Here is a 21,777-nt window from a genome sequence, read left to right as displayed (position 1 = left end):
ATGGGCTCAGAGATGAAGGAGCAAAAGGAAACCGCAGAAGCAGCAGAGTGGTTGCGTGTATGTCCCACTTTTTTGACATGTTTCTCCTCAGCTTTTTCCTGTTCAAGAGCTGATACCATTACCTTGTAGGCCTTTCGAGCCTCTTCTGTTAGCGACACGAGATGGTCAAACAGACTCTGGTGTAGGAAGACAAGGGATACAAGAGATGGGAACCGTGCATTTCATTTCTATGACAACTAGTCCAAAATGTGCGCTACTTGATTCGAGGCTTGGAAAGAATCAAAAGTGGAAATATTGCCTTACCTCAGCTCCGGAATAGTCGAAGATGCCAACAACGGTAACAGAAACCAGTTTGTTGACACAGCGCCCCAGCGCTTTTCTGCCTAGGGCAAACACGAACGGAATCCCCTGATCTCTGGCCATAGCAATAACATTGTACAGAGCTTCATCCAAGCCACCTGCAACACAGCACACCATTCAAATGTTCGTAAGAGGAAAAGCTGTATGTGCTCGCTCGTGTTTAGCAGGTTTATCTCAGTTTATCCAAAAACAGTTTTGTCAAAATCCTCACCTTTGGCTTGGACCTTTTCACAGTTGGGAGAAATAATGACACACTTTATCTTTGACAACTTCATGTGCTTAGTGACCTCCCTGAGACCCATGACAAGACGGCGCTCAGACTTTGCATCGTTGGGGTCATTCTGGTACACACACTCCTGAAAGCGGACAAGTTCCTGTAGCAGCACTGTTGCACTCTCATCTATCTCCTTGCTCAACACCTGGCTACAGTACCTGCAGGGGGCAACAACAAAACCAAGAACAATACTTACAATATCTGCCCTGGTAACTTGAAATAGCAGTAATTTTCATTGCTTCCTTGTCATTTGAGATGATTGGGTGTATGTCATTAAGGCATTGATTCTCAACTGTGGGTCATGTTTTAAGTGGGTGCCCCATTAGTAAATGTGCCTTGCATTCTTGTACGTGCTATTTAGTTTATTCACCGTCATTGAGGTGCGCATAATGCTTGAGCAAGCGGGGCAGGATATCAAGTGGGGACTTAGCGTGGCTCAGAATACAGCGGTGTCCTATGAGCAGAATAGGGACACAGATGCAAATTTCTGCAGGACAAGAGTTTGTCATAAAGAGAGAAGCAACCTCTCATGGCTACTGCTTTCATTGTGTTGCATGGGAGAACTTTGCCTACAATGAAGACTCCCACTACGAAACAGTAGACTGTGGGGCGTTTTCTTCCCAATTTGGGAGATGTCCCAGTTGCACTGATTCCACTTCTCAGATATACCATTTATTTGAAGACAATTTCTGTTCAAATGTTTTTTTTACTCAATTGTTCCTGATGTTCAATAAACTTGTTTTGTGCTGGCACACAGGGTTAACTTATACAAACTGCATTGGTCAATAAATATTTAATATTTTTGAAATTAGTAGTTACGATCAGGGTTTTATGCTTCCAATCATCCATTAAAAGAGATTGGTCTATAACGATCACATGTATTAACTGTAAATTTCTAAATGTACAAGCCACTGACAGATTAACAGTAACATAATACTTAAACTAGTTCCTCTTTTCTGTCACTACATACAGCAGTTTGATCAAAATAAAGTCAATAGGACACACTAACTAAACAAAAACAACTATTTACTTATTTAGTTCATTTGGTTTTTGCCCTCAAAAGTTCTGTGTCCAGGGACTGATGTCCTGTATATTTAAACTTCAAAAAAACATTTTTGAGAAAATGAAAATACTGGTCTCAATCACGTGTATCGTGACTTGTATTGATACTACCCTTCGTGTCAACGCCACAAATGTATATATAGATCCACCCTCCTCATACATGTCATGTACTAGCTCTGACAATGCAGACACACTAGAAGTTATTAAATTATCCTCTGTAGACTTTTATTAGGATACTTGTTAATTTTTTTGTAAACAGCTGTTTACTTTCTGCTGTAACGCGCTTTCATCTACACTTCCGAAACTTTAGTAAACATTTAAGCTAGCTCAACCATTCGCATGATTGCCACCGGCTTGCTCTTGGTGTCTTACATGTTTACCCCTATCCTCCCATAATGACACTTTCAAAAAATATTTAAAATACCGATAAATGCAGTTTATATGCCATAATGAAGGTGATTATTACACACTAATTGTAGCGATTCCACCCTGTGTATGGAAATAATTTATAATGTTAGATACTGTATATTGTAATATTGTACATGGTAATTGTTAGGGGTGTGGGGAAAAAAATCAATTTGAATTTGAACCGCGATTCTCACGTTGTGCGATTCAGAATCGATTCTCATTTTTAAAAAATCGATTTATTTCTTAATTTTTGTTGTCAATCCAACAAAACAAACACAGCAATACCATAACAATGCAATTCAATTCCAAAACCAAACCAGACCCAGCAACAATCAGAACTGCAATAAACAGAGCAAATGAGAGAAAACACAAACACAACACAGAACAAACCAAAAGTAGTGAAACAAAAATTAATATCATTAACAGCAGTATCAATATGTTATAATTTCAGCATAGCAGTGACTAAAAATCCCTCATTGACATTATCATTAGACTTTTATAAAAATATAAAAAAGAACAATAGTGTCACAGTGGCTTACACTTACATCGCATCTCATAAGCTTGACAATACACTGTGTCCAATATTTTCACAAAGATAAAATAAGTTATATTTTCGGTTCATTTAATAGTTAAAACAAATTAACATTATTGCAATCAGTTGATAAAACATTGTCCTTTACAATTATAAAAGCTTTTTACAAAAATCTACTCCTCTGCTTGCATGTCAGCAGAATGGGTCAGATCCTGCTGAAATCAATTGTATTCAATGAATAGAGAATCGTTTTAAATCGGGAAAAAAATTGTTTTTGAATCGAGAATCGTGTTGAATTGAAAAAAAAAAAAAATCTATTTTGAATCGAATCGTGACCCCAACAATCGATATTGAATCGAATCGTGGGACACCCAAAGATTCGCAGCCCTAGTAATTGTTATATATTTTTTATATATGATATAAACATATCAGTATATATCATATACTGTACATATATTATGTACATATTACGTATATATATATGCTATATTTTATATTGCTTTTAGTCAATTTTATACCTGCATTGTCCTTTCCATCATTATTTAACTGAGCAACTTTGTGGAACAATTTCCCTTGTGGATCATTAAAGTTTGTCCAAGTCTAATAATTAGCTGATAGCATGTCAGTGGAGGGGGGAATTGGAAAAAGGGGATTGAAATTAAAAGACATTAATCGGCAATGCTGATCATTTTTTCATGACAATCAGCCGATACTGATTATTGGCTGATCAATCGGAAAATTCCGAGAAATTTGAGTTGAACATTTTACATAAAGCGGTGTTGGAGCATCTCTCAGACAAAAAAGTTAAAGCCACTAATTTGAGGGTTTTGAATCATGTAAAATACATCAAAACCTAACTAAAGTAGAGAGTAATGGAGATAAATGTCAATTTAGCGCAATGTAATTAGATTAAATTGAATAAAATGTTATTCATGCGTATGCTGCCAATTTTTACTTTTGTCCGATTAGATATTAACATTAAAACTTGGCTTTCTTTATCTCTAAAAACAACAGCAGAATGCATGCATACAAGCTATAATGGAAACACAAGCAAAATAATATGCAATAATGTAAATGTAGTGTGGCCAGAGCACAGCATGAGGAGCTCAGTAACAAGCACTGTTTGGAGGCTTTTAAATGCAAAATGTGTTAGAGAGGGGTGGGAAAAGACAATAGGCCTATAGTAGAAGACACAAAGACACATTTATGGCTACTTGCATACATTTTTGCTGAAAAGGCAGAATGTGTCAGACATCTGTGCCACACTCTACAATTCAGCATTGTACAAAGTTTCGCCCCTACAAAAATACCCGCTAACTTTCAGATGTTTCTCCCTATTTTCTACGCTATTTATGGGTGGAACACATTTTTGCTAAAACCACATCAAGATTTCTGACACCGACTGCATGATGAGTCACTTACTCTCGGAAACGTCGACTGTGTATTATTGTAATTGTGTTGGAAGCCATGGGACTACCGATGCCAGAGCTGGAAGGAGAACCCTGGGATACTGGGGTGATGCTATATGGAGAATTCTGACTGGCAGGGGAGAGCGATGTGTCGCTGGGAGCACTGAGACCGTTTTCTGAAACACAAAGAGAACTAATAATGAAAACACCATACCTATTAGCACCTATTAGTTAAATGTTCATACTTCACCTTCTTGAGATGCAGGTTCCTGCGATAGATCTTCAGTAAAAAGTAAACAATCGTTCTCGTGTTCTTCTTGGCCTGATGACTCTTGATCAAGTGTTTTGCCTTTTTTGCCCTCTCGCTCCTTTAAAATAATCTACAAGAACAAAGACAAACTTACAATACAAATAAAAGCTTACCACCAAATGTTTAATGTTAACAAAAACACAATTACTCTAACCATTGTTTTAATTTTAGGCAACATAAAGAACACTGTATGAACAAGTAGATCAGCAGGTCCGTCTTTAAAGAAGTTTGTTTTTGTTTTGGCTGATAAAATCCCCCAGACAAAATTTTAAAAGTTGTAGAAAGTCTTCCCGGAAAATTAGAAGCTATAAACTCTCCAGAATATATTTAATACTTTTCTGATGATTTACCCAAATTATAGTTAAGAGCTAATAAACCCCCAAATTCAGTATTACATGAAAATTACAAAAAGTGTCAGATGTTAAAAAACTGAGTTATGCTGGAATAAAAAAAAAACAACTGAAAAAGGCGCCTTTAATTGGTCTGGGTCTCAAATTAACTCAAGCTTTGCACCATATTTTAATCTAAGATTAGGCTGTAGTGCATTTCTTTCACCATTCCTGTATCATTTGCATCCATAACAAACCTTCTTTAGGGCAGTCGGTCGCTTTACTTTAGGGATCTCCCGGTCCTTTGTTCGTTTTATACGAGGAGCACTAGAATCCATAGTGTTAGAGGAGGCCAAGTGTGGTTGCTGATGACCCTTCAACATGGCTGCTAAATTAGTAGAACCAGATCTGTGGAGTGAAGCAGTTGTTCCAACTAGGGAGAAATATAACAAAGTGACAACATAAGCATGAGTCCAGCAGAGTCGGTTGGTAAATGTAAGCTGTAATGATTTGGACAAAGGCTGCACAATTATGGCCCAAAAAAACTGGTCACAATTATTAATCATGAATATTCATCATGTTAGGTAAGACAGTGTTTTTCCACAGGTCGGGAATATGCTTGTGGTGATGGGGACCCGTAGGTGGTGGGTTGGGGGCAAAGGGGCAGTGCACGTAAACCTGACGTCAACTTGTAATGATAAAATAAGTCTAACCAAAGGGCTAAATAAACCTTTTATAGGGCTGCAGCTATTATTTTAGTAACGAGTTACCAATCAATTTGTTTGATTAATCGAGTAATCGAATAAAACACATTCTCATCAAGTATTTTGTAATGATAGAGAAGTCTGATAAAAAGGCTGAGTAAACCTTATTTGGGTTGCAGCTATTGATTATTTTAGTAACAGAGTTATCAATTTGTTTGATCAATAGAGTATTCAAATAAAACATTCAGTTTCAATACAAATTTTAGGGAAAACAGTTTAAATAAAGAGGGATATTTCTTATGACCTTTATTTTTTTTTTCTAATAACTGCACACAACATTAAAATTGCACTTTTACCACAAAGACCACTATAGAGTATATTACTTATATATTTTTTGAAATGAATGGAAAAATGTGCAGCCAAAAAACAAGTAAAAGATAATAAATAACCAAACTAAACAAAACGGATAAATTATGATAAATTCAGTTAACATAATTAACACACATTAAAATTTGTTTTAATTGGAGAAGGTGTGTTTGATTTTTACACAAACAAGTGCTTAGCATTAACATACAAACTGCAGATGCTAACATGTCCTTATATGTGTTTAAATAAAGTTTTTTTTAAGCTAGTCAAACATTTAAGATGGGGTTAGCTGCCAGAATATACTTTTTTTTTTAAAACTTTGTGGTTTCTTGCTCTTAAATATGCAGAATGCTCCGTTTTACAGTACAAACATTCAACCGAAATGATTGCAAAATATCACCCTCGTCTTCTTTGGGCCATTTGCTCTCTTTCCACTTTGTCGTTTTTCTTTTGAGCAATCTATCTATCGACATTCAGTTCTTTTTTTGTTTTTTTGGGGTCCGTTAAAAAAAAAGTTGCTTTCCGCGGGAGTCCTTACCCGTTGCTGTTTATTAACATAACAGCAGTACGGTCTCAAACCCCGAATTTCCACCTAATGTGAACTATGGGCCTGCTGCAATGCCGTTCAGCAAAACCAGTCCACGCATTGAAAAAGCATGGACTTTTACGAGATCTCGCCCTGAAGACGGAGTATTTTATTTTCAAAGTAATGTGATGTTCTGCAGGCGGCGGAAACGGACAAATTGACTTGAATAAAAACAGAAATAGTCCAGCAGCATGCGTATGCCGGTCTGTTTTCAGTGGAAATTCAAGGTAATGCACGCTGAGGACTTTGTGGAGATTAAACGAGGAGACCGGCTGCACCATTCCGCAAAAGGGTGTCCTAATGCCGGCCGGCATGGTTATTGAGGTCCGGCGTGGGCGGCAGTGCTTCACGGGGGCTTCTGGTGCCACGACTGTGAAAGTGCTTGATTTGATGTTTAATATAGGATGCTTTTAATTGTTAATATTGTAGACTGTAAATCATGGAACACCTCAATTTGATTAATTGTGGAGCCCCAATTTAGACAATAAGTACCAATATTAGCGGGGATACCTGTAAAACACAATGGCTTGGTATTGGTGAGTTGTCTGGCCTTCATCGACTGCTGCTCTTTAGCCAATGCTGCCAGCATGTCTCCTAAGTCCAGCTCGACAAGAGTTTTGCTCTTCTTGCCTGCTGTCTTGGTGAGCGCCTCCTGCCAGGTAGGATAAATGAAGGATACACAAATGTCACCCCGCTAATCCAGTCATGGGCCAGCTGCAGTCAAGGGAGCCTAACATAATTCCATGTTATGTGTGGATCAAAGCAGCATTGCACAGTACCTTTAATTTCTGCTGTTCCATGCTGATCTCAGAGTATTCTTGAGCAGTGGCCAAGGCAGCAGCCAGGGCCTTTTTCCTATGGCTTTTAATTCTCTTGGGAACAGATGTAGTAATTGGGATTGGTGTCTGCACAATGCTGATAGGGGAGCTTTGTGGTAGATGTTCTATCTGTGATAAACAAATATAATACTAAGTCACTATTAGGCAAATGTTGAGCACATAGAGCCATGTTTCATTAGTTCATTTATTTACCAAGAGTTTTTCATTGACATAGTTCCTATCCCGCTGATGTTGTGTCTGTTTAATTTAAACACACCAATAGCCAACAAAATAATAATTAAAATTATTGTACCAAAGATGACGGACTTTGGAGAAGCGGGCAAAAAGGATATTTATGAGTTTTAGGAGAGAGCCATTGAGAACTAAAAATAAAGCTATGATCTGCTTCTATTTTAGGTGCTTGGGTAGGGTAGGTCAAATCACTAATGCTATATACATGACAAATGAACCAAAGTAGTATGTCTCCCTAATATATTATTGACATTAATTAATTCTGATTGCAAATGTAAACATTTGAATGTTTACATCATTTACTAAATAAACATCTCATTGAAATGTTCCAACCCTTTGTTATTGGGGCTTATACACTGCACATGAACACATATTAAATCAGAGTTTACTATTCCTAAGTGTACAATGGGAAACTGAATCTGATGACCCCTTTTGGTTGGTGCAAACTTAGTCTACTGGTATACATACAATACACCTACCACGTTTTTATGTAGTTTAGGCTGTATTTGCATCATTGCTGGAGTTGGTTCTACTTTGGTGCCACGCTGTGTAGCACTTAAAGTGGGTAAATCTGGGAACTCATCTTTATCCTTATGATATATAAATGACATCCCAGCACAATGAATGCAAAAAAAATAAAAAACATGTACCTTTCATAAAGTATTCATAGTCTCACCTCAAAGTAAAGAGGCTTTGGATTAAGCCCATCATTTGTGGCCACCACTGGCTGCAGTCTTTGTTCTGACTGGTTTGGCTGAACATGCTTTGGACAACCACTATGAAAATCCTAAAAAGCAGAAGGTGAAAAAACAACCAGAAAAAAAATATAATCATAATGATCATAGGTAAAAAAACAAACAAAAAAAAAACAAGTGGCCTGTACTCTACAGCACCTGTGTAAAGCTCCTCTGCTCATGATTCTTCCTGTGGTCTGCTCTGTGAAATTGGCCACTCCTGTCTCCCCAGGAATTATGGGTAGCCTGAGAAGCTACATTTGCCCATGTACCTGCTAGTGGACACAAAAAGCTACACTGGTAACTTAGCGTATAGGGTTTTTATAGTTACATAAAAAGTTCACCCTTACAAAGATAATAGTTTTACTCTTGTAATACAGTTCAGTAGAATTAAAGGCCTACTGAAACCCACTACTACTGATCACGCAGTCTGATAGTTTATATATCAATGATGAAATATTAACATTGCAACACATGCCAATACGGCCTTTTTAGTTTACTAAATTGCAATTTTAAAATTTCCCGCCAGTTTCTTGTTGAAAACGTCGCGGAATGATGACGCGTACACGTGACGTCACTGACTGTCAGGAAATATTAGCAGCTGCACCACTCGCGGCTAAAAGTTGTCTGCTTTAATCGCATAATTACACAGAATTTTTGACATCTGTGTTGCTGAATCTTTTGCAATTTGTTCATTTAATAATGGACTCTATAAAAAAACAATGCTGTTGGTGGAAAGCAGTGTATTGCAGCTGTCTTTAGCACCGAGACACAGCCGATATTTCTTTGTTTGTTGTGAAGCGAAGCGGTCAAGCGAACATGTTTTCTCTACGTCAACCAGCATGTTTTTGGATGGGGAAATCGTGATATATATCTTACCGGAGAAATCATTGGATTATTCGTCATCCTACAGCAGCGGCAGCTGTGAGCTTGGCTCCTCGGCTTCTCTCTGAGACACTTCGTGTTAACTGCAGCCATCCGACCTCGAGGTATGTCTTTACAATCTTTTACAAATCTTTAAAATCTCACTAAAACACTATCAAAACAATAAGCAGATAAGGGATCTTCCAGAATTATCCAGTAAATGTGTCTAATTACATCTGAAACGCTCACACTGCCGTCGCCCGTAGCCGTTGCTTTTTTTTAATCTTTCTATTCCTTCACTATCAATATCCTAATTCACAAATCTTTCATCCTCGCTCAAATTAATGGGGAAATGTCGCTTTCTCGGTCCGAATTGCTCTTACTGCTGGTGGCTCCCATTAAAAACAATGGGAATATGTGTGGAGCCCTGCAACCAGTGACGTCACGCGCACATACCTCCGGTACAGGCAGTGCTTTTCTATTGGCGACCAAAAGTTGCGAACTTTATCGTCGATGTTGTCTACTAAATCCTTTCAGCAAAAATATGGCAATATCGCGAAATGATCAAGTATTAGACATAGAATGGACCTGCTATTCCCGTTTAAATAAGAAAATCTAATTTCAGTAGGCCTTTAAGTGCTTGCCAACTACAACCAACTAACATGAATAAATTGACATTGTTAAATTTATATGACTGATACTGTGAATCAAAAGTAATAGGAATTAGCTTTCCTGACATAATTTTGGATCCGCTTTTGGATATTAAGTCAGAATTACGTTCCAAAGACATGTGAGGGCTTCATGTATCGAGGTGAGCATAGCAAAGCATTCAGACATTCAAAATCAAACTTACTTGGCATTACACCAGTCTCAACCCCCTAAAAAAAAGAAGAAAAGGAATATCTTGATATAAACCTGTTTTTGCACCAGCAGTTGATAGCAATAAAACATTTAACATCTACTTCACATGTAAATTACAAACAGTACAATATAATTCCACTTTTTTTCAGTTTATTATCAAACCTGTTGCCATACCGTGGATGTTGTAGAGGTCTCGATTGTTCGCTGTGTTACCCCTGCTGCCTGGTTATGTTTGGGGCTACAGTAGCCACTGTCGCTGTCTATATCGGCCTCACTGAGGCTCTGATCAAAGTAGCTTTCAGACAGATTAGATGACTGCCGCTTCTTTGTGCGGTTCTTCCACAGCAGGGGACTAGCCTGCTCTGCAGTACACCGCCCAGACACCTCAATTGGGAAATCTGAGGGTGACACATGGGAAGAAATTCAATACAAGAGTTGTATTAAAAATATATACTTTCACAAAGACAATAATGCGCAGATATGACTGACATTGTCAGAAGGGTATAAACTTCTGACATCAATCAAATAGGCAATAAGTTCAATATTCTGATCTTATTGCTTTTAGTTATTTAGCAGGACCACACACAATGCATAAACTTTTGTCATTAAGTCCTGTAATTACAGATAAACTGAAGAAGAGGGTTTGCATTGATTCCAAAATATTTTTGCACTTTTCCGGAACAGAGCCCGACCATACCTACAGAATTAGTGGCAATTGCTGTAAGACTTCAAAATAAGCTTGGCTTCCCCAGAATTAAAAAAAAAAGTGATGAAATGTGTACTTTCGTGTTTACATCAAAAAACTAGATATTGCACACAAATGAGTTCAACATTTGAACGCTACTTATTAATACAGGTCACTGATGGGACTTTCTTCTCATAGGATTGATGATTTGGAACAGTCCACATACAAGAACAATGGTATTGTGACTGGGCTTCACATTACAAATAGGCCGTTATGCCAGTGCAGCTGATTACAGAGGAGAACAAGGTGGTGGCCAACTCTCTTCATTCAAAGGGGGTTGGAAAATGAATGTCAAAAACATTAATACAGGTATTCCATTTCCAGTTCCAACTATCGTGGGATCACACTCCTCAGCCTTCCCGGTAAGGTTTATTCAGGTGTACTGGAGAGGAGGCTACGCCGGATAGTCGAACCTCGGATCCAGGAGGAACAGTGTGGTTTTCGTCCTGGTGGTGGAACTGTGGACCAGCTCTATACTCTCGGCAGGGTTCTTGAGGGTGCATGGGAGTTTGCCCAACCAGTCTACATGTGCTTTGTGGACTTGGAGAAGGCATTCGACCGTTTCCCTCGGGAAGTCTTGTGGGGAGTGCTCAGAGAGCATGGAGTACCGGACTGTCTTATTGTGGCGGTCCGCTCCCTGTATGATCAGTGTCAGAGCTTGGTCCGCATTGCTGGCAGTAAGTCGGACACGTTTCCAGTGAGGGTTGGACTCCGCCAAGGCTGTCCTTTGTCACCGATTCTGTTCATAACTTTTATGGACAGAATTTCTAGGCGCAGCCAAGGCGTTGAGGGGTTCCGGTTTGGTGGCCGCGGGATTGGGTCTCTGCTTTTTGCAGATGATGTGGTCCTGATGGCTTCATCTGGCCGGGATCTTCAGCTCTCGCTGGATCGGTTCGAAGCAGAGTGTGAAGCGACCGGAATGAGAATCAGCACCTCCAAGTCCAAGTCCATGGTTCTCGCCCGGAAAACGGTGAAGTGCCATCTCCGGGTTGGGGAGGAGACCCTGCCCCAAGTGGAGGATTTCAAGTACCTGGGAGTCTTGTTCACGAGTGGGGGAAAAGTGGATCGTGAGAACGACAGGCGTATCGGTGCGACGTCTTCAGTAATGCGAACGTTGTATCGATCCGTTGTGGGGAAGAAGGAGCTGAGCCGGAAGGCAAAGCTCTCAATTTACCGATCGGTCTACGTTCCCATCCTCACCTATGGTCATGAGCTTTGGGTCATGACCGAAAGGACAAGAGCACGGGTACAAGCGGCCGAAATGAGTTTCCTCCGCCGGGTGGCGGGGCTCTCCCTTAGAGATAGGGTGAGAAGCTCTGCCATCCGGGAGGAACTCAAAGTAAACCGCTCCTCCTCCACATCGAGAGGAGCCAGATGAGGTGGTTCGGGCATCTGGTCAGGATGCCACCCGAACGCCTCCCTAGGGAGGTGTTTAGGGCACGTCCAGCCGGTAGGAGGCCACGGGGAAGACCCAGGACACGTTGGGAAGACTATGTCTCCCGGCTGGCCTGGGAACGTCTCGGAATCCCCCGGGAAGAGCTAGACGAAGTGGCTGGTGAGAGGGAAGTCTGGGCTTCCCTGCTTAGGCTCCTGCCCCCGCGACCCGACCTCGGATAAGCGGAAGATGATGGATGGATGGATGGATGTATTCCATTGTCTGCCAGTAATAACACCACACCTGTCATAGTCAAAGTTACGTACTAAAGAAACAAGGTGGCATTGCTGAAGCAGAAAAAAACAAGCTGAAAGGAACAAACCTCTACGTCAATGAGCATTTGAAAAATGCGATTAATTGCGATTAAATACTTAAGTCGTTTGACAGCCCGAGTTCCTACATCTGTAAATAAACGCTTGTTTATTCTAATCATGGCAGACTTCGTAACTTCAAATCACTACAGCGCCAAAAACATGCTGCCATTTAATCCAGTTGAAAAAATTAAATATTTATAAAAATGCTGCGAACATTTGACAAACATTTGTCTTACGTCATATCAAGGCCGTGTAGATGTAGGCCACGCAGTCAGGAGATCAGGACATGTCTGTGTGGAGTTTGCATGTTCTCGATATTTTTTCCCCAGGGTTTCCTCTAACATTCCAGTGTTTAGTGATTATTATTTTTTGATGCATTAAAAAATTATCATGGCATTATTACTAGATTATAACTGACCTTGCCCTGTAAAGTACGACCCACGTAACGGATATGCATGCACCATAACTTTGTGTGTCAGCTAATGATGCCCGTTTGGGAAAGTTTAGCGACAAACATTGGCTATAATTGATTGTATATTCTCAATCACAATAAATCAATTATGCCCGTGTGGGAACATATGGGTTTAGATCAGGGGATCTCGCTGTGGTTTGTGAAGCCCTTTTAGGCATTTGTGATTGAGGACTAAACATATAAATTTTGATTGAAGCTGAAAACAGCCCGATTAATTTAGTATAACACCCTCTTGTCTTTACATACAGACAATGAACAAAATTTAAATTACAGAATGTAATCAAATAAATTATTGTACGGCCATAATGATATGTGGTATAAACACGTAATCATACCACCTACCACAAAAAGGTCACAGTGATCAGTTTATAAAGCCTTACGCTTCCTCCATGGAGATAGGAGTTGGTGCTAAGATATCTGCTATTGTTAACAGCTTTGTAATAGTGATGCTGTTTGTTTGTGCCCTTTTAGTTTAGAACTGTGTTATTATTGTACATATTTTCTAGTACAGTACTTTGGCTACTTTGGTATAGCAATGGCATACTTGAAATGCACCCGCATTGATAACAGAGTTACAAAAAAAATGGCAGAAAATTTAACCAAAACTTGTGGTGCAAAAATACAGAACGTGTGTTCCAAAACCAATGTGGTTTCAGAAGGAATTCAAGCACAACAGTGACCTTGCGATCAGTATCAAGACCATGAGTTGCACATATGCAAATAACTAGACCTAACTGGAATCGCGACATTCCCTTTAGCTTAGAAGCACAAACATTAGCATCATCAACCTGTAAGACCAGATGTTGCTGTTACTGGCACTGTATCTGACTTATGCACTGAAACGAAACTGGGTTGTTCTGATAAACGATATTTTGTGTGAAACATTATGTTCACGAGTTGATAAAAAACATATATATTTTCAGGTACTAAATGCTGTGTAAGTAGAAACTGGGAATAGGTGCATTTTTTTCAAACATATATATCAAAGTTTAAGTACCAATGATTGTCACACACACACTAGGTGTAGTGAAATTTGTCCTCTGCATTTGACCCATCCCATTGTTCACCCCCGAGGTGGTGAGGGGAGCGGCGGGCAGCAGCAGTGGGCAGCAGCAGCGGGCAGCAGCGGGCAGCAGCAGCGGGCAGATGCAGTGGCCGCGCCTGGGAATCATTTAACCCCCAATTCCAACCCTTGATGCTGAGTGCCAAGCAGGTAGGTAATGGGTCCCATTTGTATAGTATTTGATATGACTCGGCTGGGGTTTGAACTCACTACCTACCGATCTCAGGGCGGACACTAACCACTAGGCCAGTGGTTCTCAAATGGGGGTACGCGTATCCCTGGGGGTACTTGAAGGTATGCCAAGAGTATGTGCGATTTTTTTAAAATGTTCTAAAAATAGCAACTATTCAGCTATATAAATATATCTATTGACTAATACTTCAACAAAATATGAATATAAGTTCATAAACTGAGAAAAGAAATGCAACAATGCAATATTCATTTTTGTGGACATGTTCCATAAATATTGATGTTAAAGAGTTATTTTTTTGTGGAGAAGTGTTTAGAATTAGGTTTATGAATCCAAATGGATCTCTATTACAATCCCCAAGGATTATTTCTATGAGTAGAAATCTTTATTTAAAATTGAATCACTTGTTTATTTTTCAACAAGTTTTTAGTTATTTTTACACATTTTTTTCCTAATAGTTCAAGAAAGACCACTACAAATGAGCAATATTTTGCACTGTTATACAATTTAATAAATCAGAAACTGATGACATAGTGCTGTATTTTACTTCTCAATCTCTTTTTTTCAACCAAAAATGATTTGCTCTGATTAGGGGGTACTTGGATTAAAAAAATGTTCACAGCGGGTACATCACTGAAAAAAGGTTGAGAACCACTGCAGTAGGCCACTGAGTAGGTCAGAGTAGGATATATTTTTCATTGCCAGGAGTATGTTTACCTGTCTGCTGAGCTGCATCCACCAGTAGAACTTTTTTACTTCTACCATCAGGTCCAATTGCGCACACCTCCTTCTGGATCATTACATTCCTGGGTGGGGGACGGCGACCCCTCGGAGGCTGGCAAACACTGACCTGATGCTGTTTTATAAAAATGGTGTCAGTTTACTGTTATCTTCATTGTGAGATTATTACAATAAGAGAGTCATCCTTTTGTACCTTTGGGAGATTAGGTTGGAGCATGCCTCTTTCTCGTTGATTCGCCATCCCATAAGTTGGCACAACAGGGAGAGTCCTATCGCCAACATCTGCCGAAACTTGGTTGACAACCCCAGGTTGCAGTGGCCCTGCATAGGTGCCAGGGAATGTTTGATAGAATCCCATCATTGGGGGACACGGGGCAGGCATAATCTGGTAGTAGGCATAGTCATTGGACACATGTGGCTGAGGGGAGGACATGATTGGGTAGGCCAGGTAGGGACCACCAGGGCTTGGGTTAGGCTGCTGCCAGCGCGGCTCCCCTCCATTGTACATTACATGTTGCCTGCAAAGCAAAAAGAAAGTCAGTTTTTTGTCCTGGAACTTTGTCTATGAAATGCTGATTGAGAACAAATTATTTACATTACCAGCAAACTGTATGCTATAGTTTCATACGTTAATATAGGATTTGACAGTACTGCTCCTACAATTCTAATTTGATCCTAATTAAAATCAGATGAAATAAGGTCATGACTGAACAATCATGAAATCTCCATTTGGTCTAAAAGAGCTGAAGTTGGCTACCAAAGTCTAAACCAACACATCTGAGATTTTGCTTTGCCTTGTGATGTACATTTAGTTGTGTTAATCGGGTGTTTTCATGATACGCAAACATGTGGACATTTTTACAACCAACCAACTATAGCAGTCATTTCCTTGCATTCAAATGGAGGATAGGGGTCTGGGTGACAAAAGAACGGATGCGTGCACTGAGCAGGACATTGAAGATCACTGTGGACAAAGCAAAGAGCTGCTGGAAACACTGGTGGTGCGCCCATCAAATTTAGCAACTTTGCACCAGTATCCAATCCTAGTTATGGGGTTTTAAAACTTAGAGAAAGGTAAAAATATGCATTGAAAATGTGGTGTAAAAAAAAACTTGTTTGTCATTTAAATGCACAGCATGTTCATTCCATAATTGCCATTCACATCATTTTCAGTCAAAAGACTGGCTGCTGGAGACACAGCTGATCTTGGTTTAGTAGCGGTAGCATAACGTAGTAAACTCATAATTGTTAGGTATTCAGCAAAATAAAAATCCCAAAGGAGCTGGTGGTTTTTGAGTAGTACAAAATTGCAACACAGATCTTTACATAAAACATTGCACTTAAAAATAATGTGGAAATATGAAAAAGGTTGTCTGTCATTATGTCTCTCTCATGGGACTCTTAACTGGACTTGGAGGAGAATAGGCATAGTCATGCTATCAGAGATTAGTGCTCATGCATTTGTGCAGAGCCTTAACAATGATGGCAGTGGAAAAATCAGGAAGAGGGGCGGCTACTTGACGTGATGAATCTTAAGTTAAACAGTAAGATGCAAAACACCTTAGAAGAGAAAAGTGCAAGCTCAATAACTCAGTCTAATTAGTATCTCACTTGACATAGTAAAACAAACCCTATTTAGAGAGACCCTTTTCTACATATCCCACCTTGTGATATTGACAGTACCTGTTGTGTTGATTCTCCTGCACAAAAGGGTAACAGGTGATGAGGTAGCTTGGTATAGGAGTGGTTTCAACCCCTCCATTACTCCCTCGTATGCCTTCACCACCGCCTCCACCACTCGCCGGCTCTCCGAGAAGACTCATACTGATCAGGGATCCTTCGAGACCTTTTTTCTGTGGGATGAATGGTTCCACTTCGGCTGAAAGTTTCACATCCTGCAAAAAGCACAAGGAATGTGAGCAACAGAAAAAACATTTATTCTATGATATACTTTCGAATAAGAAACATGGCTAAATGTGAAGGTTGGCATACAAAGTATCTGTCAAACAATTTGGAATTCAACCAAAACGTATCTCAAAGCACTGTTATGTATGACATGCTGCGAGTTAAAGTCTGACAAGTTAAGCAGACATTAAAGGGGAACTTTAATTTTGCCTATCGTTCACAATTATTATAAAAGACATGACAATGGATGTATTTGTTTTAAATGCATTCTAACTACTAAATGAATGCAATTAAATGTCCACTTACAATGTAGCTAATGGGAGGCGCTCTATTGTGCCTATAAAGCCCTTAAAACATCCAAATATCTCCATTAAGGTTTTATATACATACTGTAAGTATATATGTAATGTAGTAACAGGCACATTTATACAAACATTTAATATTTATGTATTTTGATCACTTTAAGAATCAGATTTGCTTTTTTCCCCCCAACTATATCACTGATTATAAATCACTGCAGACTTTGAGAGCCAACAAACATAATACAACACTTACTGTATAATGTCTGCTGTCATTAGGTTGCTGACTGCTAGGATGTTCATATATTCCCTTTCAGACGAAAAATGACTCAAAATCAAGCATGTTTTTGTGTCACTCTCGGCATTTACGTGTCTAAATTGCCTGTCAAAGTGTCCCAACATGTCGAAATATGTCGTCCTACTATCCAGGCGAGAGGCATGATTTATGATCTAAAATAAAGTTTGACGAGCAAGGAAAATCATATCAACATAGGCACACAAGCTCATGACCACGGCACGGCTGTAAATATTTTTTCAGTTTTACTGCTTACAACTAGGGCTGGGCGATATGGACGAAAAAGTAAATCTCCATGTACTTTTGCTTAAACTTGATATTCAATATATATCGTGATATATTTTCCGGTGAAAGTATACATATAAAGATATTCATTTTTGAAAGAGATTCACTGAAATTGAACTGAATGGCAACTGTTCAGTAAACAGTCTGATAATTGTATTAACCCATTTATTCAAGATAGGTATTAACAACAGAGAAAAAAACTGCTTAAGCAGCACAAAATCACATAACATAAATAGTCCTTTTTTTTTTTTCTTTCTTCTTTGTCATGAAAAAGGGACGTTTTTGTCATGAAAAGGGGAGTTTTTTTGTGGTTGGTGCACTATTTGTAAGTGTATATTGTGTTTTTTATGTTGATTAAAAAAAAATAAAAAAATTATGTATTAATTTTTTTTTTTTTATAAAAAATTCTTCTGCGGCCCGGTGGTTGGGGACCACTGGTATAAACAACTCAAATGAATGGTTTATCCAGATGTATACATTTGTCCAAATGTGGCCAAGTAGACGCATTGTGGGTTGCCAGGTTGTCTACATCGCTAAAAGAAAAATCTAAGTAAGAAAATCCCTCTGCCATCTTCTACTAGTTTTTATAAATATATAAATCGCCCACCTGAATATTCCCTCTTCTCTTCTCCGACTCTCTCGTCGTCATCTGGTGATGTCTGTTGTGATTTTCCTTCCTGGTTCGATGACCTGCCCTATCTTGGCTCCGATTGGCCTGTGAGTAATGTTTTGCTCTAATCTTAACCAATCGTGACTCATCATAGTAAACAACCAACCAATCATTGATGTTCTTATATGAGCACTCTTGGAAGGAGGATGGGGAGGATTTCAGTAGCCAATGGAGTTTTGAGAGGGAGTGGGACGCGGGGGAGAACAAGGAACACAACAAATAAGCGGTGTTTGGTCATTTTAACATAAAATAAATTATATCGATATTAAGATATTTTCCTAATTCATATCTTGTTTGAAAATATATCAATATATCTTACAAATTCTGTATATCGCCCAGCTCTACTTGTAACAATATGGCTAATGCTTGGTTAATATTCAAGTCAATACATGTAAATGGAGTATTGTTGGCGCTTTTTGGATGGTTACTTATTAGGTATAATAGGCGGAATAGAGGCCTCCTTTGGCTCCATTGTGAGATGACTTTTATTTACAAGTTTTAATGCATTAAAAAAAATGCATCCATCGTCATGTATTTCACAATGTTGGTGAACAATAGGCAAAATTCTACGAAAAAGTGAAGTTCCCCTTTTACAGTGCCGTTTCAACTTCCTCAAACCAAAATACTAAACAACAAAGTCAACAGCTAGCTTATGTTACTATTACTGGTTTAGGAGAACTGAGCTAACAAATAAATGTTGATATTTGCCACAATTCCAGGTTAAATGCTCTAAAACACTTCTGCACGGACCGACTTAAATGTTGCCTTTTTTTGTCATTAATTTTCCGTGTCCATACATATACGTGTGCTCATTCACAGGAGAAATCTGCATAATTCGAATGGATTAAAACATGGAGAGAAAAAATAAATAAATCACATCAAATCAAATCCAGACATTACTCTGTAAAATAAGCATTACTCAGCCAGGTCTCAATTATTCTATCCATGTGTGTACTATAGTGGTGAACTACTTTTTACACTCATGACTAGAAAGAAGGTAAAAAAAAAAGTGAACTGCATTAGGCAAACCAGTGATGCACATCAATCACATTTGTAGTACGCCTCATCATTCTATTTTGTACGCTGTTTTTGTTTAAGTCCTAATGGTAACAATGTTTATTTGAAGTCTTATATAACTAAGTAAATGTTCAAACCTAAAAATTTTACTTTCATTTAATAAAGGTTTTAATAAGAAAATTATTTTTTCTTTCCAATATTTCCTATGTGAACCTTTGTTTTAAATTATGAATACATCTGTGTTTTTATACATTCCGTGCCTGTGGCTTATGATATAAAAAGTACAAAAAGGCCATTTTTACAACATATACCCACTGTTTTTGTTTCACGCTACACATGTTTTTGTCAGGTTTTCAGTTAAGACAATCAGGAAACTACCACTGTTGACATTTACCATGTTCATTTTCATCATAGTGTAATAGATTTATTTTGTAAATAAATGGTTCTTGAGTTATTTTTGTAAGCGGTTCAAGATAGACACTTAAAGTGGGTGGAACGAGTTTAGCAAACAAAGAGCTTCTTAATTTCTCTGAAACAGTGCTCAGGGTGCAAGTTACAGTGTAGTCTGTGGATGTAAGAGACAGCTATTGTATGCCACCACCAATGGCAGCAAGCGTTTTTCTCCCACTTTCCTTCAAGGATGCAACAGATGTTGACTCCTCTACAAAATAAATGATTAAGCGTAGATCGCACAGTTGGTAAAACCAAACTAAATTGCGCCTCTGTAGATTCAGGACATGGCTGAAAGAAGCGGTTGTTCTAAGCTTGTATAATGCTACTCTACATGTGATAGCAAGCTGTTACAGGATTATGTCTGAGAGGATAACGGAGATAGTAGCTTTTGGCAAACTAATTATTTGTTCAGGTACAGCATGGAAGGCCCACGTTCACAAGCAGTGACTTTTGAGTATCGTAAATAATGTGCTTTTTGTTTTGAAATACAGTGAGAGAATCCGTTGCTTGACCGACCGTGCACTCATATGATAGTGCGAGCGGATGAGGGAGAATAGTTTCGATTGTGAAAGTTGCATTGAGGTCAGACCCACATGTGCATCATTTGGAGATGTAAGAGCAAACACTGGTTAGACCAGGATCCACTGATCTCACAAGCCTTTTTTCTTGCAACAACCGATGGTCACTTTTGAACATTACACTTATAACAAAAGGACCTTTCTATTCACCCATGTTCTGCTGACTTTGTTTAGACTAGTGGCCACCCGGGTCATTTCAGTGCACATATGGAAAAATATTCACTCCTACTGAAAATTTAGAACCTCCTATGAGACTCACCGTGACTAGGGGAGATTGTGAGAAAATGTATCTCCAAGAAACAATCACGATTCTGTGTTGTTTTTGGGATGTGAGAGGAAGCAGGAGCCCTCTGAGAATCCTCACGCAAGAATAGGAGGAACATGTTAACTCCACAAATATATTTTAAATGTAGTTCTCCTGATTGTGAAGCCCAAAAATCTCTTGTTACAGGTATCAAAACCTAATTGCATCACAACCCACACACACTAAAATGCCCCTGCACTGTTGTGACCACTGACGTCAGTGGAATGTCATAAATGTTGACGAACCAGACATTCTCCCTTTGCACGCAGCCTCACCTGAAACACTTGCTGAATGCATGCACGCACGCAAGTTTACACGCCTCGATTTGGATGTAAACACGTCAATGGTTGCTCAGCTGTTGCTCTGATTACAGTTGTCGTCCTATGACAGCTGATAGGCTTCGGCTTCACATAGCTAGCCGAGCTAGCATTAACAGACGCCGCTCTTGTGCCATTTATTCATTAACAGCTTAAAATGTTGTAAGTCAACCTCCCGTGTAGATAAAAGAAATAAAAACGTACATTTGCGATGTAGAATGAAACGTATACGAAAGAGTGACGCCTGTGTTTGCTGATGTCGTTAGCGCTATAGCCGCTGCTAGCCAAATGGACAACAGTTAGTTGAATGACAATTACCACAAACGCACAGCTCACAACTGGGGATTTTTGCATTCGTCCTAACACACAAACAAAATTGAAAGGCAAAACGTAAAGACAAGACACTCATTTGGAATGAAGGGAAAATCATTATTTTAAACAAAAACAACTGTTCTGGGCCATATTCTTATTGTAACACAACGTTAAGGCTCTACCCACGATATCACATGCTAACGTTTAACCAAGAAGAAGTCAGCAAAAACGTGATTGTTAAATGCTTTACCTTAATGTCACTTGCATCCATGTCAGTCGCCGACAGAGCGTCGTTGACCCCCGAGTGGACGTCAGGATGGCATCTTGATGTTCTTCATGGTGAACACTTTCTAAAATCCTCGAAGATGTAGTGCGATATACAAACTGGCTTCTTAGTGAATGAGACAGCGGTAAGCGGGTCCGCTAGCTGTTAGCTCCGCTACTAGCTGACTGCGAATAAAACCCGACTACAGTGGGAGTGGAAACGGTAGTCACCTGAGCGGAAGTAGTTGG

General features: G+C 39.1%; 1 protein-coding gene across 2 annotated transcripts in view; it reads right to left on the bottom strand.

The window, feature by feature from the left end:
* Positions 1 to 21,747, bottom strand: part of secisbp2l (SECIS binding protein 2-like) — a 31,527-nt gene extending 9,780 nt beyond the window's left edge. Inside the window, exons 1-16 of one of the 2 annotated variants that reach the window (XM_061883748.1) lie at positions 21,515 to 21,747; positions 16,513 to 16,724; positions 15,023 to 15,347; positions 14,806 to 14,944; positions 10,044 to 10,267; positions 9,862 to 9,886; positions 8,304 to 8,419; positions 8,087 to 8,197; positions 7,120 to 7,287; positions 6,851 to 6,992; positions 4,942 to 5,117; positions 4,296 to 4,425; positions 4,059 to 4,221; positions 572 to 792; positions 304 to 458; positions 1 to 176 (exon numbers count right to left, since the gene is read on the bottom strand). The exon at positions 1 to 176 is cut by the window's left edge and continues 26 nt beyond it. In XM_061883748.1, the coding sequence (XP_061739732.1) occupies positions 1 to 176; positions 304 to 458; positions 572 to 792; positions 4,059 to 4,221; positions 4,296 to 4,425; positions 4,942 to 5,117; positions 6,851 to 6,992; positions 7,120 to 7,287; positions 8,087 to 8,197; positions 8,304 to 8,419; positions 9,862 to 9,886; positions 10,044 to 10,267; positions 14,806 to 14,944; positions 15,023 to 15,347; positions 16,513 to 16,724; positions 21,515 to 21,535 (2,504 nt within the window). In that variant the 5' untranslated portion in view covers positions 21,536 to 21,747. The remainder of the gene's footprint in view (positions 177 to 303; positions 459 to 571; positions 793 to 4,058; positions 4,222 to 4,295; positions 4,426 to 4,941; positions 5,118 to 6,850; positions 6,993 to 7,119; positions 7,288 to 8,086; positions 8,198 to 8,303; positions 8,420 to 9,861; positions 9,887 to 10,043; positions 10,268 to 14,805; positions 14,945 to 15,022; positions 15,348 to 16,512; positions 16,725 to 21,514) is intronic. The other variant, XM_061883756.1, reaches the window with a different exon arrangement.
* Between the last annotated feature and the right edge of the window lie 30 nt (positions 21,748 to 21,777).

Source organism: Nerophis ophidion, linkage group LG02 (assembly GCF_033978795.1).
Source record: "Nerophis ophidion isolate RoL-2023_Sa linkage group LG02, RoL_Noph_v1.0, whole genome shotgun sequence".
NCBI classification, from domain to species: Eukaryota; Metazoa; Chordata; class Actinopteri; order Syngnathiformes; family Syngnathidae; genus Nerophis; species Nerophis ophidion.
This window is presented reverse-complemented; position numbering and strand designations above follow the sequence as displayed.